The sequence below is a fragment of the Xiphophorus hellerii genome, chromosome 10 (genome assembly GCF_003331165.1).
Source record: "Xiphophorus hellerii strain 12219 chromosome 10, Xiphophorus_hellerii-4.1, whole genome shotgun sequence".
NCBI lineage: Eukaryota > Metazoa > Chordata > Actinopteri > Cyprinodontiformes > Poeciliidae > Xiphophorus > Xiphophorus hellerii.
The window spans coordinates 9,133,337-9,160,179 of NC_045681.1; the positions used below are offsets into that span (position 1 = coordinate 9,133,337).

A 26,843-nucleotide genomic window follows, 5' to 3' on the forward strand; every position below is an offset into this window, starting at 1 on the left:
CACAATGTTTTACAACTTATAAAAAACCAAAGTTTAATCTTTCAGAAAATGTGGATTTTATATAATACGAGTAAAAAGTGATTTTTAAAACAGAAATATTTGCTTATTGATGAGTGTGTGTGAATACTATCCAGTATAAGTACTCAGTACGTTGAAGGCACTTGTATTTGTTATTAGTTAAGACCCTCCAGATGATAATATGGTATTGATTTTAAGTGTTAAGTAGATTGTCTTATTACTGTTTAATGCTGTTTGTTGTTGATGTATGTTACACGTCTCTCTTGTAAATGAGACAATGAGTTTCAATTTTTTAAAAAAGAAGGTCTAATTATGGCGAATAATGTTCTTATTTGCAGCCACCCCTGAAGAACTCCCAGGGTAACTTTCTGATTTATCCTGATTGTTTTTAAACACGTCAGAGGAAAATTCGAAATGACAGGAAGCGTTAAGGTTCAGCTTAATTTCTCTGCCTTGACTTTAGCTTGTCAAGGACCCTCACCGTCTCTGCGGCGCCACCCACACCTTCACAACAGACAGCAGGTGCAGACAAGTCACTAATAAGATTTATGATACAGAAAGTTTATGTTATGACAATGCCAAAGTCTACAGAATGAGAGCTCAATGCTAACAAATGTTTTGAAGGACATTAGTGGGAAGATATGCAAAAGGAAAAACCAGTGGACTGTTTGCACAGCAAATCCAGTAGAGCTCCGGTATTACCTTGCTTGTGCACATTTTTTACACAAGCTTTTTCTTCCACTCAATTTTCCAATAATATCTTCAATACAATGTCTATAAACAAGCAACACTGATCATTTTATGTAGTGTACACCACTACTCATAGAGCTAGTTAAATCAGCAGTCACTGTGTGCCATAATATTACATTTATGTATTAAACATAAAGGTTTCAGTTGTTGATTTTTGTGTTTTTATAATGTAAAACACTTTGAGTTGCCTTGTTGCTGAAATGTCCTTTACAAATAAACTTGATTTATTCTGATTTTCAAGAAACAAATTTAGTCATCTACTTCAAATTAACAGAAACCAACAATAAAAATCTATATGTATAATAAATCTATATATGTAGTTTTCATTTAATAAATTAACTTCTCAATTTTAATTTACTGACATGAATTTCCAGGTGCAGGGTCAGTATAAAAGACGTTTCAGAAGGGAAAAAAAGGAAACAGAAAATCACTCGGGTCGTTTAGTTGCAAAATCTTTATTGTCTGTTTAAGTCAACTTCTCATTTTCACTCTAGAAAAGTGGGGTTTTGTGAATTTCCTGTGATATCATACTGAGACTGGTGCCAGAAAGCAGCTCTGTCTGCACATTCAGACTGTGATCACATGACTGTTTGCAGCTGGGTTATAGTAGTGCAGAAGTCTTGACCTGAGCAGGCCAATAGAAACAGGGCGCCAACAATCGAAATGTAGCACTACAGAAAGACATGGTACCGCTTCAGATTTGTGCAGTGGTCCATTATCAAGTCTACAGGAGGGTGCAGGCTGACCTAGACTAACATGCTTACTTCTGTCAACACCTCATGCACCAAAAAGTGTCGTCTAGGAGTCAGCTAATAGTGCATTAATTGTAGATATTGTTCCTCTTGAGTTATCCGTTATGGTTGCACGATTATGTAAACCTCTTTATGAAATTTTCATATATATTCATCCACATTCTAAGAAACAGCACAGTGTTCTGCAAAAAATTAAAACACAAGCGATTTGACAACAGGTGAGATATACATCAAAAGTTTTACAAAACCAAAAACAACTAAAGGCTCACAAATGAGAGGAGGCGGGCGGATCGGGAAGATCGGAGAGGTTTCGGGGGAGGACGAGGGTGGAGGAAAATCCTTGCTACATCATTTTCAAATGCCCTGCAGGAGGTTTTCCTCACCATGATTCCCTTCATAATGGCAACATCAAAGTAGGAGAAGACAATTAGAACATACTGAAAGGTTTGAAGTGTAATAGGCCAGTGCAAACACAGTCCACTCTAAGAACTAGTGCAGGAGGTGAAAAGATGGAGGTGCAAGTTTTTTTATTGCTTGGTCGTACTTGCTGTTGCACCACATTAATACTGACATGCTAAAATGAAGGAGAGGATGGAGATGGAAGGTTGTGTATCAAAGTTTGGATTTATTTCCAGTTTAAGTGAAGATTTACGGTCTGAATATTCCCCTTTCCATGAAATCCACTGTCGCTGTTCTACATTCTACCTTATATGTCTATTTTTCCAGGTTATTTTGGCCACCGTTTCTTGGCTCAGCCATCAAAAAATGTTCTTCTTCTTCTAAATTTACATTCAGGAGTTTCTAAAGCGTGGCGGGAATGGAAGGAAAAACGTGAAAAGCTGCATGCGAAGGTTGAGAATGAAGCTCCCTGGTCCGAAGCGAGGGGTCAGCGTTGTTTGACTTCGGTAAGGTAATCCAGTGAGAGCGGATGTTTAGTGTCAAAGTGTCCCACCACTCACTCATAGCACAGTTTCTAACACAGAGGAAGAAGTTAGTAGTAATAAGATTGCCGATCACAGTAGCCCCTGACTGTTTGGCTGGTAGATCAGTAGGAAGGAAGGAAGAAGGTAGAGAAAGAGGAGCAGCATGTATTTCTCTAAAGACACCAACACAATACAGAGCTCTCATATAACCCTACAGGTAATAAATAATAAAATAGCAGAAGGATAATCATTCCCAGAAATAGTCACTGACGATAAAACAAGGAAAACGTGTGATAAAAGTGCACCAACAATGTAAAATGTGATTCCTCTTCCTTCCTCGTTTTACTCCAGCCGGTTTCCAGCGGCGACAGAAATCTTGAGACGGATGGTCGGGTTCCCACAGTCCTGTGGGCGGGGTGGGCGGGGGGCTGATTGGGCGGGGCGGTTTAGACTGGTTACACGATGAGCGGTCCGCGGCGGGGATGTTTGGGACTCTGGCCGTCCCTGTTCTCCGCCCCCTGCTCCGCCAGGTTAATGTTGCTGGTGGAGATGTGGTGTGAGAGCGGATCCAGAGCAGGCCGGAAGCCCCTGAGATACATGAAGTCTGAAAAAGAGAGAAACAGAACCATTACTCCATTACCTAGTCATACTGTGTTGAATTTTCTTTTAATTTCTACACTAAATAATCAATGCAGACAGAACAGATTGAAGCTTGTTAAAGAAAAACCTATTTTAATTCTAAAGTTGACTGATTTCTCACAGGAGAAAGGGTTTGAGACTACTGCATAATTTAAACCGGTTTTGTTCTTTTTAACTTGAACACTAACTCTATCGTTTCCTCCAGCACCATTACATATGAGCCTCGCATTACGACGCAAGAAGACGCAAATATACAACCATGTGTATGGATGCATTTAATGATTATTTTAGTAATCAATTACTCTAATGATTAATCAATTAATCGGATAAAACGCCTGAAATATCCTCCAGATTTTATATTTAGCCACTTGAACCTTTTATTTTTTACAGAATTAGATATAATATAAAAAATGCAAATAAACATCTGTTATATGTTATTTTTAAAATAAGAAAATAATCATTTCATTACCTGACATGCATCAACATAGCATTCCTTTAATGTTTGCTTGATCATTTGTACCAAGGGATGCATCTGCAGCTAAAAACACTTTTAACATCAGCATGTTAGAAGTGCTTGACTTAAAATCTATGCAGTGTGGGATTGATCTGTTGATTATTGTAGGAATTTCTGATCAATAACTGGACAGCAAAACCTGCTTTATAGAAGTTTTAGCTTTTTTTTTTAGCTTGTATACTCCAGTAAACAATTAATCAATTACTAAATTAGCTGGCGATAATTTCAATACTTGATTTATCGCGACTAATTTGATTAATTGTTTCAGCTTCAGTCATGTGCCCAAAATGCTACAAAATCAATGTGAGCGCTACTTAAATGGTCGCATTACTTCAACTTTATCTACATAAAAAGTGGTGTTTGCATCAGGATGCAGCAGAAAACTGTGAATTTTACATTTTTCACCCTATTAAACACATGCTACACATTATGGGGACACATTAAAGATACATGTTTTATCGACATTTAGACCCACACTGTGCAATTGTTCGTTAAAATCACTTTAATCAGTTGGAAACAACGTACGGCATATCCTTTAATTTCTTTACCCAGTAAGGATAGAAAAGTAAATATGTTTTGATTTTAAATAGATAAAAAAAACACCTACAAAAATGCTTTCATTACTTTATAAAACCACCTTTTGCAGTTGAATTGGATGATGGAGACCTGCAAACTATTTTGAAGAGCCAAAATCAGGTTAAAATGTGAAGAAGTTCCAGGGTTGTGATTATTAGGCCTATTACAATTTTGTTTCTATGTACAAATAGGAAAAATAAAATTTGTCCCCCTGATGTTTAATCCTTCATCTAACCATGACTCCATACCTAGTCCTCAATGTGCACTGGGCACGACTCCTCATCTGTCCATCCGAAAGAGAGGCAAAGTGGAAATAAAGATGGCGAAGAAAAGACAGAGAGATGGGTGGGGAAAGGCAGGAAAGGAAACAATGTTCAGGAAAAAACAGAAGAGGATGAGAACAATGATGGCAGGATCAAGAAGGAGAGAAACAGAGAAATAACAGAACTTTTACGACACACGAGTAGGAAACATGTAACAACGTTCAGCATAAAACATCATCGTGGGGATGAGGGGGATCTGGGAGCTTGAGAGCGGAAGGGTTAAAAGTCAAGAAAGATGCAAAGCTGAAGGTTTTGGGGAAGTTTGAACTCGTACAGCGCAAATCAAAATTTATGTTTAAGGAAAAAAACATATTTAATCCATATAGCAGCTGAAACAGAGCCTACAGAAATGCTATCATTTTACATTATATTGGCCTAGACAATCACAGAGAAGACTCATTAGTTGAAAGGTCATGAGACTTATTTTTAATCAAGCAGGCTCTACATAGAGTACTGCAACCCACTATAATGAAGGAAGGTTCAGTGGAAGGAAAAACTGCTCTGTAAAAAGCTGTGCAAGCAACAGCAAAAAGTAGGGCTTTTAGTTGAAAGTAGATCAAAACCTCTTTAAAATGGGCGTGTTGTGGTGGCATAGCGGATAGCGCGACCCATGTTTGGAGGCCTTGAGTCCTCAATGTGGCTGTCGCGGGTTCGATTCCCGGACCCGGCGACATTTACCGCATGTCTTCCCCCTTTCCTGTCAGCCTACTTTCATATAAGGGACACTAGAGCCCACAAAAGACCCCCTGGAGGAGAGAAAAAAAAAAAACCTTTCTAAAAGTTTACTGGAGAATTAAAAGGCTGAGTCGGAGCTTCGATACTCATAACACCCAAGTATCTAGGAACTGGACAACTGTCACATTACTTAGTACGTATTAGGCCACTTATGCAACGTCAGAAGAGTCTGAACTGACCAAACGTTTTGAAAGTGGTGTCATTTTTACATTTCACTTGAAAATCAAACTGAATGCCTTCATGGCACGCTGCACTGATGCAGTAATTCATGCAAAAGGAGACCCAAGGGAGTGTTTGATCCATATACTAAACATCATTTTTAGAAAACCAACATTTGTGTGCATTTTTTATTTGTTATTGTAATTTCTGATCATTGGCTGTAAGGCATAAGTAAATGAAGTCAGACTCCAACCAAGAACCCTCAGCTCTTCTCACAGTGAACCAACAGGGAGGGCTGGGGGAAAGAATGGAGGGGTCAGAATGATGGATGACAACGGGATGTGCAGATGTTTTTGCAAAGCGGCTTGGAGCTGGCAGACACCGAACATGAACTTGAATCATTGAGAAATACCAGTTTCACTCACACACACACACGCACACAAATACATATGTTTTTTTATGTTTTCTTTTTTTATGATTGCATGCAGAAATCACTCATCGGACACCCGATAGATGCTCTCGCTCACAAACACACAGGGCTCAAAGGAAGAGGAAGGAAACAGTGCACAGCTGGCACAAAATGAAGCACTGGAGTACCACAACACCAACTGATAGGGATGAAGAGAAGAAGGAAGGCACCAAATCTTCATGCTTTGCTATAAAATCCCTCTTAGTAACTTCCTTTTTTATTTAAAGTTCACACTTTTGACTGCGGCTGCCGAGTCATGCACTTCTCACTTTTCCTTTCCTCTATCCTCAAGCTCTCATTGGTCCATGTTCGACAGGTTGCCACTCACCGGCGAATCGGCTGTCGGGAGCCTGCTCATTATCCAACCCCAAAGAGGGCGTGTCACAGTGGGCGACGCCCTGATTGTTATTGGCCAACTCTGGACACCTGCTCCGCCCACCTGCAAGCGAGGGCAAAGGTCAAACAAGAGCAGCCAGGCACAGCGCGAAGGGGGTGGAGGCGGGAAGGAAGAGGGGTGAGTCGAGCAGGGAGGAGGAGGAGGAAGGAGGCCATGCTGGAGTGGAGAATGATTAAACAACAATCAGAAGAATATCTGGTGAATACGGAGACTGGAGATAAACTACATCTCTAAAAGCCATCTTTAGAAGGTTTTCTGCTAAATGATCACAGATTGTGGACTCAATTTAGACCAAATGTGTTTTAAGTTTGGCCTTCTGCTTCACACACTATGTCATATATCAGCAACTTTCCTCTACGACAGGGAAAACAAAGCATTTACACTCTAAAATGGATCTCATAATGAATCCAATGGGTGTCAGATTTAATTAGAACAAGAAAATGTATGAATATGATGCAATATGAAAACACATTACTGACAGAGCAGACATCATGCTGCAGCAGCAGACTGTTTTCTGACTAAACATTCAAATTAGATTGAAAGTTTTAAGCACAATTTCCTCCTACTTTATTTCTCTCTGGTCAAATAGTTTTAACATACAAGCCTGGGCTTGAAATATTACATTAGTTAAATAAAATAATGTCATTTTTTTCCCCCCTGTAAAGATAAAACCGACAGCTCTTCCAAGAAAAGTGATTCCTTTTTTTCAGAGGTTTTACTTTGAAGGGGTTTAAAATTATTTGAACAAAACAAGAAATGTGTGACAGATAGTCTGTAGATCAGAGTTAATCAATTCACAACTTGATTATTGGGAAAACTGGAAACCTGCTGTATGTTTTTTTTAAGCACTAAACTCTTCAGAGTGGATGGTGTCACTAAGTGAGGATCAGCAGTTTTCAATAATAATAAATAGATGTAAGCAGCTATTTAAAATGTATTTTCCACAACATGCTGAGTCATACCTGTGGTTCATTAGGGATGTGAGAGAACCAGAAGACTTTATTAGTTTTTTCTTATCTCTTGCTACTAAACACTTAATATTTTAATGAAACAAACTAGTCAGATTTTCTCAGAGAAGTTATAAGGACTGTTGTAGGACTTTAGACTTACAACATGCAAAGGCTTCTGCTCTAGAAAAATGACAGATTAGTCTTTTTTGGGGGTTTTTAACAGCTGCAGAACCCAAGTCTGCTTTTGAGTAAAAGTCAGTGGATATTTGTGCTTTAGAAAGTGTAAAAAAAAACTCAATTTGTTCTCGCCCTGAATGGTGACCATGAATACACCTACGGATATGAAACTGAGCATGAATTCACTGCCCTTAAACACACATCCTCAGTTTATTGTCTCTATAAATTAATGCTTACTGGATTTCCATAAGGCCTCCATAAGTTGACTAAGGTTACAGAAACAGAAATGTTTCTGTCCATTTTCCAAAACCATTCAGGATTTATCTGCAAGAGCTCACATAGACGCACACACACACACGTGATTTCAAACCCACACATTCTGTTACAGGCTGCACAGGTGCACTCAACGTGGAAGGTCTTCAGGTCCTAACAGACACCCACAAAGACACCATTCACAGAGAAACTAATTTACATAAACATGTTTTATGCTGTCGGTTTGACAGCTAACCTCGTTATGTTTGCATTAAACTCCAAGAACCCTTAACTCACACCAACCGTTTGATTAACCTTCAGTCGCTCACTGTCAGCACTCACAAACACACACAAACAAGGAGCAGAGCCCATGGAGAAGTTTTCTGATTAAACACTGAAACAAATTGGCACAACTTATGCAAACGAATTGCACCTTTGTTAAACATAAAAAATTCTATGTAGCACAGAGAGCCAGAAGAAGAAGAAGAAGAATCCAATGGATGAGTGAATCTTTACATTTTATACATACAATTTTGAAATAATTTTAAGTTCTTCATAATTATATAAATGTGTCAGTAATTTGCAAAACAAATTATAAATATAAAATTCATGTTATTTCAGAATTTATTTAATTCATTACATACTTTCTGCAACAATTCACCATAAAATAATTCAAATTATTACTGGTTCAACATTAGATGTACAGCAAGCTCACTTCAGACCAATCAACTTGACTGGAGCAGTGTTGGACCCGCACTCTGACTTTGGTGTGAAAGTCGGATGGATACGATAGAACATCTGCTGCCCACGATCAAATAAATGAATCATTATTCATTTATTTAATCAATAAGGAAATTAATATACATACTTTTTGTAAATGCAATAATTAAAAGAAAACAATCTGTAAAAAAAAACAAAAAAAAACATAGGAAGCATTCACACCAGCCAGGTTCGGTCCACTTTAATTGAACTCTAGTTAATTTGCCTGGAAGTCCAGTTCGTTTGGGGAAGTGTGAATGTGCAATCCAACTACAATCTGCCTAAAAACCCAGATCTCAGTGCGGTTAAAGTGAAGTCTTACGTCACAGGTGTCAAACTCCAGTCCTCAAGGACTGCTGTCCTGCAACTTTTAGATGTGCCTCTGCTGCACCACACCTGAATAGAATAATTAGGTCATTAGCAGGACTCTGGAGAACTGATCTACACAAGGAGGAGGTAATTAAGCCATTTCATTCCAGTGTTTTGTAACTGTGGCACATCTAAAAACTGCAGGACTGTGGCCTTCGAGGGCTGGAGTTTGACACCTGTGTCTTACGTGGTTCGAATGTATATGTGAACAGCAAGTGGACCAGAAAACGCTCCAAAAGCAGGAAACAGACTCTAGTGCAGTGCATTCTGGGTAAATACAACCAAAAAAACCTCTGTGTCTAGCGCAAGTGGAAAAATTGCTCTTGGACTTTTGCCAAAGACAAAAAAAGAAATCCTATAACCGCTAAAATCTAATCTCATTGCATTTTTGTTTACATTTTGTGAAGAAGGAAGTTACCCTTAGTGTCTTCTTCAGAGGTTTTCATGTTGTTTCCTACAATGGTTCTTGGTGAAGCGCCTCCACAGGTGAGGGGAGGAACAAATTGTTCAAAGGGTTTGGATCATTTGACACAGTGCATTGTGAAAGCAAACCGCACCAGTTGAAAATGTAACAAATGTCTCAATTTTGGTCCCCAATCAAACAGGTGTGAAAACACCCTAGTTTACCTGGGTGTTTATTTTAATTTTTAAACAAAAGTGATGGCACTTTTGTCCCTCCATAATCATGAAGATGCAGAACAAAGAAAAAAAGCAAGACAGCAGACTTAATGATAACCATAAGTTATCATTAAGAAAACCTAATGCAGCCCTTTTGTTCCTTATTAACCTTGTTAGAATCAATTTGATTTAAATATAATCAGGGATTAAATTGATTGTTGTTTTTAACATGAAAACCACGATCAAAGAAAGAGCTTATTGTGATTATAATACCTAAATATTCACCCCAACTCAGATGATTTAGACTTATTCAAACAAAACCGAATGCATTAAAACATAGATAGCACCATCTACAGGACAAACTATGCCATTGCATGTGTTCTTTTTCTCATTATTTTTAGAGATACATAAATATTTAATGAGAAGGAACATACGCTGTCTTCATGACTGAAGAGTAACAAATGCAGAGGGAGGTGACCCACTTTTGGGCAAAAGGTGAGGGATTAGTCTCATAGTTACCTTTCCCATTGGATGGAGAGGAGCAATCCTCTTCTGTTACATCATTTCCCTGAAAGAAACCGAGAAAGCAAAATTCTGTAAAACATGAAATTGAAAATGAGCTCAAGTGACTCTGTCTGTATTTGTGTTATAATGACCTCTGAATCCTGCTCCTCTACAGCCATAGAGTAATTGTGTCCCTTTGACTCCCTAGAAAACTCCTGAATAAAGGAAAAAGTAAAATCTCAAGATTCTTTCAAATAAGCAGGATCATCATGCAGCCATTTCTGTCCTCTTTTCGTACTCACCCCGTCCTGCTGCGGTGCAGCTCGGCTCTCCATGGGAGCGTCTCGGTCCTCCTCGCCGTCCACCTCGCCCACCTCGTCGGCCCCCACAGGCTCTGCTTCGGCCCCGACCAGGTAGGACCCTGACATGGAGGACATGGTGTCAGCACTGATGTGAGAGTGCTGCGAGTGGGACGAGGCCATGGACATTACTGACTGGGCCAGGCTGCTGCTCACCGGGTCTGATGGATAGAAGGAGATACAAGTGATGGACCAGCTCAAGATTTGGATGATTTTCTACTTTATATCCAATGTATATTTCATTTAATCTCAACAAAAATAAGGATATCTTCTTCCTCTGAACAGCAAACACAAAAAAATGCTTTTGTCCTGGACCTAGAGAGACTGGAAATCCTCCAGAAGGAGGCATCCAGGGGGGATCCAGATCAGATGCCTGGACCACCTTAACAGACTCCTTTTGATGCAGAGAAGCAGCGGCTCCACTTTGAGCTCCCCCGGATCATGAAGACACTCACCCTCGCTCTAATAATGTTTTCACACCTCATAGTCCCGTAGGTTCTATCCAAGTAGGAACCAAAACTGCATTGTTTGTTACATTTTCAGTTGATGCAGTTCACTTTCACACTGCGCTGTGACAGACGATTCAAACTAATTGAAAAACTTGTTTACCTCCTCGCCTGTGGTGGCGCTGCACCAAGAACCACTGAAGAAAACAACCCAAAAACTTCCAAAGAAGATACTGAGTGCACCTTCGTTCTTCACAAAATGTAAACAAAAATGAAGTGGCGTCAAATTTTTGCGGTGGAAGAATTTCTCTTTTATCTTTGGTAAAAGACCACAAGCAATTTTTCCCACTAGAGTTAGACCCTTACATTTGTTTTGACTAAATTTACCCAGAATGCACTGTGCAATGTTTTGCTTCCTGCTTTTGGATCAGTCTCCAGTCTGCTTGTATTCACATATGCAGTCGCTAAAGAACCACACAAGAGTTAACTTCAACCGAACCGAGATGTAGGTTTGTAGGCGGACTAAAGTTCGTAGAGTTCGATTGCACATTCACAACTCCCCAAACGAACCCAGACTTTCTAGGCAAACGAACTAGAGTTGGGTTAAAGCGGACTAGACAGGGCTGGTGTGAAAGCACCATCAGGCTGAGTTCAGCCACCCTCAATCTGTTTGTACAGCACAGGTCAAAAGATTGAAATATTCAATCTTTGTTGTTCATGACCTTCTTCCGCCAATGTCACCTGTCATTACTGTATTGTTGTCCTGCTGTGATATTTTTAACGTCTGCCACAAAACCAGCTGAAATTTAAATGCAGTGGTGGGGGAACATTGCTACACCACATGATTCAGCAGCTTGTAAAACCACCTTTAGCAAACTCCCTCTCATTTCCCGTCTGACTTTAACAGCCTCTCTCGTTGGCGTGAAGGAATTTTGACTCACTCCTCTTTGCAATGTTACTTCAGATCATTGGGGTTTGTGGGCATTTCTTAAGGTCCCACCGCAGTATTTTAAATAAGTTAAGGGTAGGATCATTCCAGGACATCAAATCTTAAATTTTTTTATCAGTTCTGTTGTCCCTGGCTCTGCCTCTCTCACGCCTCATTCTAAGATTATCCTGAGAAATCTCTAATAACTGTTCTTTACCATTTTTTTCAACTACTTTCCAAATTTGCATTATTTTATGTAATTTCAACTGATAATTGTATGTTTTTGCTTTCCAAGGAAGCTACACCAGGTCTGTCGTTCTGTTCGGTGCCTTCTCAGTATCGGCTGAGATGATGCTGGTAAAAACTAAACCTTTTTACTTTTTTGCTAAAGCTTTTCACTTTTCATTAAAAGTACTTTTCCATCAGTTCTTCTGTTTCTTTTTGTCTTTCTGCTCTGTCTTCTCAAACCCCCAGTCGATTCTGATGATCCAGGTTCTACTTGAGGTTTCTTCCTGTTTAAGAGGAGTTTTTCATCTCTGTTCCTACTTGCATGCTCTGTATGAGGGATTGCTGTAAAGTCAACAACACATGCGATTCTCTACTGCCGCTACATCCAGGAGGAGGGATTGCTGCAAGGTAACAACACAATGAAATCTGCCAGAGAGAAAACTTGAAGTAATTTGGATAATGGACTGAGCTTAATGCACTGTTTGATAGGAGCCATTTGCTGAAAGAAACAACACAGTCAAAGCAGTAATTAAGCCAAAACCAGACAAAAAACATACATTTTGCATTTAAGAGGAAGGAAAATAATTTTGTCTGCAAATATGTTCTACCCAGAACTCCTCAAGTGGCATAGTTTTAGCTTAACATGGTTGAAATTCTGTTAAATCTCCTATTAAGCACCTTTTGCAATGCAATGTTTTATGAAATGATTGTCTTAATTGATAATTGATTCAATTAAACTGAAGTTTAGTCAAGCAGAAAGAGCTGAGCTTTTTACATGTTGATGTTAGAAGTGTTTTTTAGATGCAGATGTGTCCTATTCTACAAACGATGATGCATACACTGAAGGAATTACCTTATTGCCTTTCAGACAATAAAACATTTATTTTCTTATGTAAAAAATTCAATTATTTATTTGCATCTTTTAATGCATTTCTAATAATGTATAAAATAAGCTTAAATGAAAATTCTGCAGAATGTGCCAACATTTTTTTTTTTTACCAGATTAATCAAAATAATTGTCAGAATAACCAATAAATTAATTGATAAATTATTTTTACATAATATTTGGTGCAAAGCAGCAACGTCTTCTAAACTGTGAATTACTTTGATGAACAACAGCTGTTTTGTTATCAACTAAAGGTAATAATTTGAGTGTTTCTGTTTGTTGGTTCAGCTTTAGATAAGGCTGGAGTTGTCTGCGTATTTGCGTACCTTCAGGGGAGGTGATGGTGGAGGAGAGGGGGGTGCCGGTGCAGGGCGACTGATCGATGGCTCCCGATGAGGAGAGAGTCAGGTTCTCGCTGTCTGGAGTCACTCCGCACTGGAAGACACAGCGGTGAGCTTACAGTGCTGCATGATCCAATATTTAAAAACACACGAAAGTAAAAGTGCAAACTCATGTTCCTCTCACATTCTTTATAAAACATGCAGACACAGAAACGCACCTCCTGCTGGTCCACTGCCAGTTTGGGACGACACGCATCTGATTCACTGCAAGATTTCTCGTCCTCCTCTTCCGGAAGCACAGAGGAATTCTGGGAAAGTGATCTGTGATAAACAAGGTTGCATCAGATTCTGAATATTTTCTTTTCATTACATGAGATGACCTAAACTGGTAGTACAAGCTTTGACCTTTTTGTGCAACATTTTTTCTCCTGGACTTTGAGATTCATATTTGTTTTAGAAAAGAAAGAAAAATCAACTAAAGGAATGGATACAAGAGACAAATGATGAAGGGGGTAAGCAAGAGAGGAACAATGAAAGAAAGAAAAGAAAGATGAAAAAAGGGGAAAAAAAGAAGGGAGAAAGGATACATATGTGATATGGGCTGATGTTGACAGATTTCTCCATCGTTACTTATTCCTTTTCCATATTTATCCAGACATGAAAAACACTCAGTCTGTCAGTCTGCATAGGAATACTGTTATACAGTTTTTGGAAACATATGTTAAATTAATGTGTATTAGTTTTTCCCCTGCATAAATTTTCACAATTTTTCTTTTTAATGATATTCTTGATGGTCTGAAGTTCAACAACTCTGCAACAAGGTTTGTTTTCAGGTTAAATTTAACTGCATCTTCTGACGAATTTGACTGAAAATGTCTTAAAGATCTGAACGATAAAGATTTAGGTTTTTAATGGACTCACTTTGAACCGCTCTTTTTTAGTTTTAATCCCTGACTGGAGTTGGACTGGTCGAGAGGCAAAAGGGAACGGGTCGGCGCTGGTTGGGGCTCGCTGCTATACGGTGGCAACACCCCGGTGACGTGGCTGGGACCCGAATGGAGAGGAGGAGGAACCACCGAGGACGTGCTCAGGGGGCCGTTCAGCGCCTCCAGGAGAGAAACGGCCTCATAGCCAGGCGGGATATGCTCGGACGCCTGCTGCAAGAACACCAGGAAAGTTTGCTAGAAGTGGAGGACAAAGATATTATTTCCTTCTTCCTGTTTCAGCGACGCCTCACCGAATGTTCCTCTGAATCCGACGTCTGGGAGGTGATGACGGGGTTAAAGCTGGTGGGTGACAGAGGACTGAGCTTCTTCCTCATTGCTCGAATTTGCAGCAGAGCTCTAAAGGCTAACAGGAAAATAAAACCAATACAACAATAACGTCAAAAATTTATGTAAACTAAGCAAAACTGCGCTTCTGTAGAGTTGTTCAAATAGTCTCCCACACTCAAAGATTTTGTCAGAAATGAACACAATGCTTATGTATCTTTAAATATCTATCTGGCTATCAATATATATCTAAAGATCTATCAATCAATCAATCAATCTATTGATAGAATTCAAATCCAATTTGAATTCTTGCAATAAAAAAAGTAAAAAGCTGATTGTAAGGGTGAATTTTGAAGTTTGCCAGTTGAAGCCACGTTCTGAAAAAGCATTAGGGAGGTGAACTTACGCAGCCTGCAGATAGGGCAGCAGTTTGCTTGGTAGCGCAACGTGTCTGCGCAGGCGTTGCAGAGACACAAGTGCCTGCACGGGAGGATGAGGGTGTCTCGCACGTCAGACAAGCACACTACGCACTCGGCACTGTTGTCGCTGATCTCGTCGTCAGCCACCTGCAGGCAAAAAACAAAGAGACTTTTAAAAGAGCCGTCCTAACAAAGGAGACAGCTGCGTCAATTTGTTGTATTTTTCTGCCATGTCATTTCAGATGAAAGACGGCTTAATTCTTTTTGTTTTTTATTTCTACCTTTGATTCCTGACTGTTGTATTTGTTCTCGATCCCATAGATCTCCTGCAGCAGGTAGCTAACTCCATCCACCTGGGAAAAGAAACACAATAAAGTCAGATGGTCTCAGGGGTTAAGCATAAACAGGAACTTATATTTTGTATTAAAAAAACAGCAACACAATAAGGGAAAGGAAGGGAGGAGAAAAAAACAAGTATATTCACCACTTGCTTCTGCTTCAGAGGTTTTACACAGTAACTCCCATCCATATGCTGAAAAAATGGCAAAGAATTGTGTTAATTTAAGTTTGTTGATGTTACAGTGCAGGGTTCCTACATTTTTCCTTCAGTAAAATTGAAGCACTTTTCAAACATTTTCAAGGTAAGATGCCAAACTTTGGAGTTAAAAATATTATTTATTACTGTTATTAATAACATCTTGTCACAGTATTCAACACTCTACAGCAGAGACAAAGTAAACTAAAATACAACAAAATTATATGTTTAGAAATGTCTCTCTAACACACACAATTTACAACTGACTGGCCCAACAGCAAAACACTAATTTAACAAAAAGTCCTGAAATAACATATAAAATATAAGTCACTGAGCCATTAGGAATAATAAATAACAATACAACGAAACAATCCAGACAGATTGTGTTAAGGTAAATGATCTTCCTGCACTAATTAAATGTAACAATATACAAAAGAAGTCACACAAAAAAGTCTCTGCAAATAGAAATTATTTTAGTAATTCTAACAGACCTAAAACAAGAAAAGCTTACTCTGATTTAACTTCAGACAGTAAGAAAAAAATACGTCTGTGTCTTTTTATTAGGTGTGTTTAAATATCTGGTTTCAGCTGCAAATAGCTTTTTACAAATCAAACGTTTGACTGCACTTTATTACAAAACTGTGCAGTTTTGAATATCAAGCACTTTCCAAACCTTGAAAACAACTGACTGAAATTCTTTTCAAGGATTTCAAGCACCCAGATATTAAAAAACTGAAAATCAAAAGCCTATTTTTAGCTGTAAGAGCATTATGTTCCTGCAGACTCACTGGTTCTAACTCATAAAACAGCCTGGCTTTACCTTTTCAAATGTAGCCAGTAGGATGTGAGAGTGGCCCAAATGTTCTGGAAAGATAAAACACAGTGGATCGCCTTAGCTTCAAATTCTGCTGCAGTGCTTTCACGCCATCTATCAAGCATCAAGGTAAGATGTCTTACCTTCTCCCTCGTCTACGACAGCCTGGACGACCATAGGGAAGATCTCCTTGTCCATATCAAACAGCAGCTGAGAAGAAGGAGCATTTGTTATTCTGCACAGGCTGCCTTCCTCCTCCTGCAGATTCACACGAGCCTGTTTTCAGTATGAGGCGGCTTACCTCCTCGTCCGCCCATTCGCTGAGGTTGACGGTGTGCGAGGGCAGACAGAACTGTTGGCAAACTCCCCTCTTAAAATGCACCGTTTCCGACTGCAGCGAGCTGTCCTGTGGCAGGTAACTGCAGAGGGGCAGAAAGAGCAGGACCAACGGGTCAGCAGGAAAAGAAACCCACTGCTTCTGTACACTGAAGCTGCTAAAGAAGCCATCGGGTTGCATGAATGTCCTAGAAACTCTGCTTAAATACATTTCCATCAAAGGAGGGAAAGATGCATTTAAGGGATTTTACTTCTATATGTCAAGAGGAGATTAGGAAACACCCGCCTACGTTTGGACAAAAATCGTCCAAACGTTTTTATTTTGCATAAGACGCCTACACTCAGAACAAGAGGGATAACATTCTTAAGCAAAGCTGGACCTGGTTGGCAGAACATGCATGAATATGAAAATCTAAAGATGGCAGCGTTCTGACAGTGTTAAACTAAATGTATGTTTCACAGTTTATTAATGAATCTACTACTTTTGGTCCTTTCTAGCACAGAGTAAAAAAAATAAATGGACAGATTTAGCCTAATTTGGATAATTCTACAGGAAACTGTTTATGACAAATTAATTTAAAATGAACAATTTAAATGTTTTTGAAGCATTTAGAATTAGACAATCATAAAAACATCAACATAAGAACAAACCAAGCTTGGACTGGATAATTCTCCACTGAAAACTCACTTTTAAGTGTCTTGTTTTGTGAGCTGAATGTATCAATACAGTCCAAATCATAGACCTGTTTGTCTTTTGGGTTTTTTCAGTTGAACACACAAAGCTAAAAATATTTAATAGTTTTGTAAAAAGAAAAGCTGAAGCAGGTCTGTTGCAGAGCATTATCATCAGCTTCCCTGAAACACACACACTGTTACTTACACTGGCACTCCGTTGTGAAACTCCTCAATGGCCTGGTAGTAAATGGTGATGGCAACCTGTGTGTCGGCGTCGAAGGTGAACTCTACGTTATAGCACGCCCTGTTCTTTCCCGCCGCCTCGTCGCCTGGCAACTTCAGGTCCTCACTACACCTGGACAAAGGTGGGAAAAATGCAAAAATAAAAGTTACAAATGTCAAGACTAAGCTTGTCACAATAAGCAATAAATCAATGAATCGCATTTTAAATTAATGTGTGATAATTTTCATTTGCATGCTTGTTTGATTTTGAAAGAGATGCTGCTTTTTAATATTTCTGAGGAGTTGCTATTTAAAAAAAATGCTGCACACATTTGACACACAGTACAAAGTAGCTAATTTGCACTTCATAATCAATTTTATTTCTTGTTTTGTTTGTTTATTTTTCTATATTTAAAATGTCTTCCAGTTCCAGTGTTAAGTGTTCTTTCGAAATTATAGTTCATTGATATTTGAGAGGGTATAATTGCATTATTATGCCTTTGTCAATATATTATTTGAAGATGGTACCAATTATCGTTCATCACAATAATTTCTGGGACTATTTATTGTCCAGCAGAATTTGCATTGTGACAGTGTAAGTAAGAAGTGCCTCAACTCCTGCAGCAACAGGGGGTCATTATAGGGGTTTAGTTTGATTTGTATCAAATTAATCAAATTAAACCCCTATGAAATAAATGTAAGTTTGTGGGTGTTTGTAAAAAAATATCAAAGGGTGTGAATACTGGGATTTAATTTGCAATATATAGTTATGAAAAAGAAACTAATAAAAAATCCATTGAGATAAAGAACAACATTTTGTCTTTAGCATATTTATATTAATGTGTATTTTCTTCATTATAAGTTCTGCTCTAAAACAAGACAAACAGCTTGTGCTTACCTCTGACATGAGTATGTGCATGTCAGCATTACAAAAAAGCATGAATGATTCAACACAACCTCTAAAACTATCAGTTTTACTTTGGTCAACCCTGCTAAAAATAGCAAGGTTGACCAAACCCTGAACAAGTTAATGGCATGCGCGTACCTCACGAGCCGCAGCGTGTCCTTTCGAATGTTTATAAGGCTTCGTAGCGTCTTTACTGGTTCCTGAGGTGGAGGAGCTGCATACGGGAACTGAACACAAAACAGAAAACACATTTTAGATGTAAAATACATGTTATGAGACAAGAGGGTGAGAACTTTGTTTTCTCCTAAGTCAAACCAGCATTCTTCTTCTTGACCGCAGCAAATTCAGGGTTGCACAATGACCTCTGTCCGACTTAACCTTAACGCCAAAGGGCTTTGGGTGATCAGCACAGATGCAGTTGGTGCTGACAAGTGCTGAGTCTGGGCTAAAAAAAAATGCTCAAATTGAGTCTTTTCAGGGACAAAGCTGACACTTCAAGTCAGCTTTTCTTTTCTCTCTCTCTTTTATTTCTGCACTAAACAGGACCAGAGTATAGAAAAACATTCCAGGGTCGAACAGAGTTTCTTACAGCACTAAATTGGTCTTTGATAAGAATGTAAAAATACCTTTTTCAACTGGCTCCACTTATTGACTTTGTGATTTACTTTAGCTACTAACCAAATATAAAATTTGTATAAATACTATGGCAAGTCATTTGCGTACATAGTCTTCATAGTCTTGATATCAGCCAGAATATTTACCTTAAACCACAATGGCAAAACTTGCTTAGTAATTACAATTTTTCCAACAAGTGTCACAAAATGTCAACTAGTCAACGCTTTCATACTCTTACTAGTTATTGGTAAACCTGAAGAATACCAAGTTACTAATAGGGGTGGGCGATATGTGGCATTTTTTATCACAATAAAATTTATCAATATTTTGTTCTATTATTGTGATAATAAAATTGACAAAAAAAACTGTTTCATTTCGCTTTTAGCCTACTGTATGGCTGTGACAGCATAATATAGCAATCACAAATATTGCTCTTGAAAAACATATCCAGTTGTTATATTCTTTTTTAGGACACAAGTCACATGAAGCAGCGTGATTTGCATCACTGAAATGCATTAAGTTATATTTTTATATTTATTGATATTTATTGATTCTCTCATTGAAAAAACAGTGGAGAAAATAGTAAAAATAGCAATCCTGACAGTACGGACAGTTTTGCTTTTCTTAAAACATCATTAATTGGTGTTTATCCTGACAACTATGAATCAAAATTCTTATAAGAAATTCACCACAATAAATGATCAATAATATGATAATTGCCCATCCCCAATGGCTAGAACAGCTTGGTAGTTCACTAAAAGCTCATTTTGGTCTGTTGCATAACTATAAAATCCCACAATATGTTCTAATTAAATTTTGACACTTTTTAGCTGCACTAGTCAAAGTTCCTATACAGTTTAGATCTCAAAATTCAATACTTGCCCAGGGATGTGACGTTAAGTTACTAGTAACAGCTTTCTTTTACTATTGCAACAAAGTACTGAATAAGTGTGAGCAAATTTCAAACTGCAGTAGTGCTAAGAAGTTAAGAAACAGTAAGCAAAACTTCAAGGATATAAAGTATTAACTCAAATGGCTTGCCGTAAAACTTCACACATATCGTTTATTTTGGATTCTGGTCTCTGGTTTATTTCCCAGCAACTCTTTCCCTGGGTGTTTGAAGCTGCTGAATAAGCGCAAGGGGAAAGCTGAGGTCGTTTGAGGATCTCGGGAGAAGAAACGTGCAGGATGTGGTCGGGATACCTCGACAGTACTACCCCTCATCTGAGCTCCCGTGTGTTTAACGGTGTTTGTGTGGCTGAGAATAACACCATATTCAGCACTATTACACATCTGGGCTCAGCGGGAGTCACGCCTGCAAACCACACAAACAAACACACACACACAGGAGCTGGTGCTGAAACGGGCCATTCACTGAAACCTCACAGGCGACCATGTACGTCACAAAACTCACGGTACAACAACCTACAGCTCTGTTTTTGTTTTTAACTCAATTTTACTACATTATTGCAATAACTAACATTGTGGCATTTGAAGTAAACGTCCAAACCTATTGGTGGAGAGAACATGAATGTCTGCAGTAGTTTTGATGATAAAAAATAAAGCTCCCAACATTACGAGCAAATAAAAAAACTTATCCTAACAATAAATTACCGCAGTGGAACTGGTTACTTTTTTTTGAGAATAACAGGATCTTATGGCACAAGTTCTCTGTTAGAGATCTGCAGCTATTGGCTTCATATTAGTGCTAATCTAAAGGCTTATTTCAAAGAACTCAATTTTGCCTGTAGACCAGAATGTTTAGACAAACTTACTTGTGAAAACACAAGAATTACAAATACCTTTTAATTAGAACAATACAAACATGATTTGTGAATAGTTAAACCTTTTCTTTTTCTAATTAAACTTGTTTTTAAACTGATTTGTGAAACTAAGATTATTACATTGTTAGAACTTGGGCAAAATGTTATAAAAATGTATTTGTTTTTTTCTTGTGAGATCTAAACTAAAATAGTCGTCTGGTCTTGTGAAATGTTAGGTACTTGTACTGTGTTCACACTAAGATAAAATTTACAGACTTGTCTTGTTAGTTTTATACGGCAACACAAACACGTCTTAAATCATTTTTATTTTTTGTCAGGAACCATTTTGATTTGGGTTTTTCACATCTCCTTTTACCCTGCAGTTACAGATTATGTAATGCATCATGAGTTTTCTGTACATGTTCTCATTGTGAAAACAGTCACTAAACGGGATACATTTTAAATCTCTCGTAACATGCAGCTTTTGGACAAGTCTTCATGTAATGCTCACTTGAACATTTACTCTCAGGTCATTTGACACTGACCCTTTTCCAAACAGGCTGACCTTGCTGACCTGGAATACAAAGCCAAAAATATCAGCAGTGGATGGTAAAGTCCATTCTGCGAGAACAATGAGTCTATTGAGAAATTATTGGCAGTTTTTGCAATTGTTCTAATGTTTTTTAGTCATAACATTGAGGAAGTAAACCCGTTCGTACTGACAGGGACGTAAAAATAAAAATAAAAACTTGATTTATTGATATTTTCAGATCTTCTGCTGCAGGCTTCCTGGTGTGCAGAATATGTTGGTATACAGAGGAGGTCAATGGCAGCAGTTTGTAAAATTGTTCTGAATGTTATGAAGCAAATTCCTCACTGTAGAATATACCTTAACAACTGCTTCCCTAAACTTATTGTCATTCCTTCTTGAAATGTCTAAGAGTTTACTTTTTATCAACCACTCTGCAAATTTCATTTGTTGTGGCGTCATTTTCTTTGTGCGTCGTGTGAGAATGACTTTCTGAGGAACCCATAAATATAGCTTGAGCCATTGTCATACTTGTGGCGCCAGTGTGGTGCAGCAGGCAGAAAGCAAAACTGCGGCTAAAGTCTGTGAAACCAAACACCATTATACAATGCTGGTAAAGCATTAAAAAAAACAAAAAAAAACACATATGCAAGAAATAAAATTCAATTTAACAAAACCAACACTGAATCCTGTGCCCACAGAAGGATTACACACTCAGGAAATCAAGGGAAGACTGTTCGCTTAATTTTAGCCCCCGCAGTCAGAAAGAGCAGAAGCACTGAGATTGGTGCTGGCAGAGACAGAGGAAAGCATTTTTATATCAGCTTCCGCTCGTCTGTGGCAAATTCTGCCTCTCCTCTGCAGGCAACAGCGCTTTGACTGTGCCACTCTCTTCAGTTTGACCTTCAGGCTCTTGATTGAGTTTGAACAAACTCTCCAGTGAATGCGTCGCTTGTCGGTCTCATTGCATGTGGAGTCAGCAGATTACGATTTTCCTGTCTTAATTAGTTTATTGAGATGAAATAAATTTCAATCAGTGATGCTTTGACAGGCTGTTAATTGACTTTGAAGAAGCCAAAAAGTCAGCAACTCCCTTTGACATCACAGCAGGAAAAAAATCAATATGCTAGTCAGTACAATGATTTTGCAGATATTAATACATAATTCTGACATATTCTCTCATTAATGTGGAATTTAGCCAATAGGAATAAATTTGGTCATTCTAATTTAACTAAAAACAAAAGAAGTTTGGTCGGATTTAACTTCAGAGGGAAAAAATAGATGTATATACAGTACATGCTAATGTATTCAACTATATATGAATACATTAGCTAACGGCTAAAATAGTGGTAAAATAGTGGTAATATCTTAAGAAACAGCATCGCTTGATGTTATTAGAAACAGATGTGCTTAAATGGAGCAAAAATGGTCATTAATATTAAACGTGGTGAGGTGGCACTAACAAAAAGCCTGACAACCACAAATCAAGATAAAGTTATCAATCAATCAATCAATCAAATTTTATTTGTATAGCACATTTCAGCAGCAAGGCATTTCAAAGTGCTTCACATCATATCAAACACAGAAACACAATGCAAGATATTATCAACAATCAAAACATGACATTAAGTCAAGTTCCATCAATAAATAGACTATTTTTCACTTGAAGATCTCACTCAAAGTAGACTATATAATTAATCGGCAGGGTGAAGAAACTTACTGATACTGGTCTGCTCCCCAGGAAGTTGAGATCTGTGTTTTCCCCGAATAGGTACCCCTCCGGATGGGTGGAGTCAAACTTCTCCCCTCCCATGATGAAGTGGTTGGCGAAGTAACTCCCTGCAAAAAGAGAATGAGAGAATCACTTTTAGACCAATCTGAAACAATACAAGATAAAAAAAAAACATGATAAGAGCATACGTGCCTTAGTTAGAGAGGGTGAAAATGTCCCCATTGTTTGGTTAATGTTAGTTTTTGTGGTACTTTAACCTTGTTTAAATAGGATGTGGAGTTGCAGTTCTTTAAGAAACCATAAAATTCAAACCTATATACCTTAAGGAATAACTATAAACTTAAATCCGAGGAGAAACTATAGCCATGGTAAAAAATTTACCAACCACAAAATGAAGGCAAAATGAGAGAGTTTGTTAAAACAGTAAAACCTTCACATCTAAAGGGAGGTGTGCTTTTGTTTTATATAGTTCTAATGAAAACTTTATTTGATGTGCAAGAAAAAAAAAAAACATGATATGAAAGACATGGTTCAGTTGATAAAGCAGATCCAATGAGTCTAAACGGCCTAAAATACAGATTCATATTTTAGCCCATTAATTAAATTATGAAACTGGTAAAAAAAATAAAAAATAATTGCTGGGGAGATCAAATCAGTCTTTGATGTAGAAAAGTTAGAACAAAGTCAGTAAGCAGCCTTTCAGATGTTTAGAAACTCAAGGTGGACAACAAGTAACTTTAATGGACATGTTGCTTTCTAATGACAGGTCAGGCTAATACCATAAGACTGTAATGGTGGTTCATCGTCGCAACTCATGACAAGCAGCCAGCAAGGCAGGTTTCCACCTGGGAACGAAGTTATAGCTTCTTTCAAGGATATTTTTGCCACACAATGACAGCCATTTCCACACTGGAGGGGGAAAAAGGCTCATTGACGAAGAGGCCTGTCTCTGCTCTTCATCACATTCTTATTATTTGCAGCAGGTGGGAAAAGTGGCCTTGTCACCAGATCCCACAGACAGGAACTGGGGCTGACAGATCGGTTTCACCGGCTGCAGCCACCATCACCTTCTGCTTCAGGCTACCAATTCACACAGCTGCCGTGGCAACAGTGGCATCCACAAATCAACATTTCTCCCTCTATCTTTCACTGCTTTTCGTTTTTTTTTTTTTTTTTTTTTAGAACAAAATTATGCAATCAGGTTTACGAACAAATAGCACTCAACATTTATCTCTTGAGGTTTCAGACCTCTATTTGGGGGAAAATGTCATGTTACTTTATACCTGATGTAGCTTTAGCTCCAAAGAGTAATATCTTGACGTGTTCAGACACAATCTCGTTTTTGAGGCTAAAATAGGATTAAACCTAAATCAGGACGGAGAAGCTAAGCATGATGAGGCAAAGAAAAAAAGCCACATGGCATTTAAACTGCTATGCTGTTTGTTTTTTTAAAAAATCACATAATTCCTTCCAAAAGTATTCATTAAACTTTATTTTTCACATTAGAAACACAAACTTCAATGTCATCAATTCAATGATATTTGCATCATTCAATACGACTCATATTTGTTCTGACGGACCCGTGCAAAGAAGTCCAGAATTGTGAACTGCAAGCATGATGCTCCCTCTGCCATTTTCACAGTCACAAGATTGATTTGGGAGAATTTGTGTAATGTCAATGTCATATTTATGTACATAGCACATTTAAAAACAACACTTGATCAAAGTGCTTTGCACCAGCAATCATAAAATCAAAAAATGGAACAAAATTGCTATTAAAAAAATACCAGCAAAATCATACATTTTAAGTCTGTTATTCCATATTTAGTACAGCTTATCATTCACCAGTGACCTGAAAAGTGCCATCAGAAAGTATTATATAAATTTCACAATCTTTAGTAAGGTATGTCGCTGTGGTAGAAATTTAGGTCTCATTAAAAATTGTTGATCCTCCTTAGAAGTTAAAGAACCTGTCAGTAGGTTCAGGCTTCAAGTGGCTAAATATTATGTTTGTGTATTTTGTGTTTTTTCTTCTTGTCAGCCTTTGCAAAATTTGATGTCCAAAATTTCAAAAGACAGTAAATGTCCTCTTTTTATTTTTTATTTTTATTCAAAATAAGCGATTATGGCATAATTTAATCCCGATCCCACTAGGGACAAGGGTGTTAGAAAATGGAATCAATGGATGGATGGTATAATTTAAGGGACAAAACCAGAATGAATAAGTGAAATAATTAATGTTGCAACTTATCAAAGATTCTCACAAATTTATATATAACATTTATGCGTATGCCGTTATCTGACAAGAATGGAATCCAATTTATGAGTGGCCATTGCCCCCCTTTGCCCACCCCATGGAGACGCCACTGCTAGAAAAACAGTGTTAAAGGATATTTTTTTTTTGTCTAGCCCATATCTTAATCTTATTCTTCTAGAAACAAACTCGAATAATTAAGTCCTACGAATAATTTTAACTGAAACTGCAGCATCAATTGTGAGAGAAGACGGTTTAGGAGGTGCTCTGCAGGCCCGTTAGTTAACCAGGTTTATTGATGGAGCTCAGAATAAAGCGTCTGCAGTGATCTTGGGAGCAGAAACCCACCCCGGGCCGACCTGTTGTTGACTTACCAGATTTCGGCGGATAACGATACACCGAATTGGACGGAATGTCCACTTCTTCCACGCCTATGTTCTGTCTGCTCGTTAAAGCTCCCATTTCCAGTCAAATAAAGACCACACGGCCAAACGGGCATAACACTTCAGGGTCGCTTTGTGCGCTGCGGCTCTTTAGTCGCTACCATTTAATCCGGTTCGTGCGGCCCCTGTACATTTCTGTCGGCTCCGAGCCTCCGCCGTGAATGTGACCGTCCCGGGGATTAGTGTAGTTGTTGTCTGGCTGCTTATCCGTCCTCTCTCTCTCTGTCTCTCTCAGTGTATAAGTGGGGGTTTTTTCTCTCTCTCTCTCTCTAACAAAAAAAATAAAATAAAAAATAAAGGTAGCAGTCGCTTTAACAGATGGGAAGCGCTCTCATGGTGGACCAAAGCCAAAATCTCCGAGCCTAGATCGCTTCTTCACCGGACAGTGTGTGGCAAAGAGTCGCTCTTCGACACCTCGGCTGAACGATGATGATCATGTATCCCCCTTCCACACACACACACACACACTTCTTCCATCGGTGCTTGGCGTTGCTAGATACTGTCAGAGAGCCCTTTGGATCCCCATGACGTCACGCAGGCACAAATCCTGACCGTGGGTTTTTTTGCGCAGTCCCCCCTTTCTCTAGCAGCAGCTAGCGGCTAACGGCTGCTGCACTGCAGTACGTGGCTCCGTGCCTAAAACCAGATGAGAGACGTTTAAAGCTCTCTAATTTAAGCCGTCTGATCTTTAAAACAAGAACAATCAGATCATTCAGAGCGCTTAGTTTTGTCCAACAATGAAATAAAAGTCGCTAAAATAGACGGTAGTTTATAAAAAAAAATTAAAAAAAAACTCCTGAGCTGCAAGTGGACGATGATCTCGATCGCTTTTATCTAGCTAAGTAAAACAAAGAGAAATAGAGAGCTACGGTTGTGGTTTATGCCGGACTCCTGTTCAACAGAGGGCGGTGTAACGGTTACAAGCAGCAAAGCACCAGAGGGAGGCGGAGCCGGTTAGCAGGAGAGCCAATAGCCTCCCAACACGGGAGTGAGGAGCGTCGTTGCTGGTTAGTAGCGATACGTCAGCGCGTCCACCATGTTGTGGGTGGCAACTTCGGTTTGAGAGGTAGCAAAAAAGACAATAATTCTCAATTGAAAAAAAACACCAAAGGTTAAAGTTAATTCAAATTAATTACTGAGTGGTTGTTGAAACTTTAAGTCAATCCAAAAGAGGGCAATTAAGTGGACTGTACGCAGAACCTGTTAGGGGTACCCTGAGTATTATTCTGCATGTATTCCTGCCTGCTCCAACACAC

At 38.5% G+C, this 26,843-nt stretch overlaps 1 protein-coding gene across 9 annotated transcripts; it reads right to left on the reverse strand.

The window, feature by feature from the left end:
• Positions 1-1,204: 1,204 nt before the first annotated feature.
• On the reverse strand, positions 1,205-26,468 carry rnf157 (ring finger protein 157). Of its 9 annotated transcripts, XM_032574384.1 has the most exons (20): positions 25,519-26,466; positions 22,879-22,997; positions 18,390-18,478; positions 17,328-17,477; positions 16,413-16,530; positions 16,255-16,321; positions 16,118-16,161; positions 15,247-15,294; positions 15,044-15,115; positions 14,750-14,909; positions 14,310-14,422; positions 13,994-14,229; positions 13,291-13,393; positions 13,058-13,166; positions 10,187-10,404; positions 10,037-10,099; positions 9,900-9,948; positions 6,187-6,297; positions 4,421-4,455; positions 2,885-3,047 (listed from the first exon to the last, which is right to left on the reverse strand). In XM_032574384.1, exons 1-19 carry the CDS (start codon positions 25,604-25,606, stop codon positions 4,421-4,423), a joined length of 1,992 nt encoding a protein of 663 aa, XP_032430275.1. In that variant the 5' UTR covers positions 25,607-26,466; the 3' UTR covers positions 2,885-3,047. The 9 variants fall into 9 exon arrangements, 6 of the variants coding, with proteins under 6 accessions (XP_032430272.1, XP_032430273.1, XP_032430271.1 ...); XM_032574381.1 differs by lacking the exon at positions 4,421-4,455 and having other exon boundaries at positions 1,205-3,047; positions 13,994-14,226; positions 25,519-26,468; XM_032574382.1 differs by lacking the exon at positions 4,421-4,455 and having other exon boundaries at positions 1,205-3,047; positions 10,187-10,305; positions 25,519-26,468.
• Between the last annotated feature and the right edge of the window lie 375 nt (positions 26,469-26,843).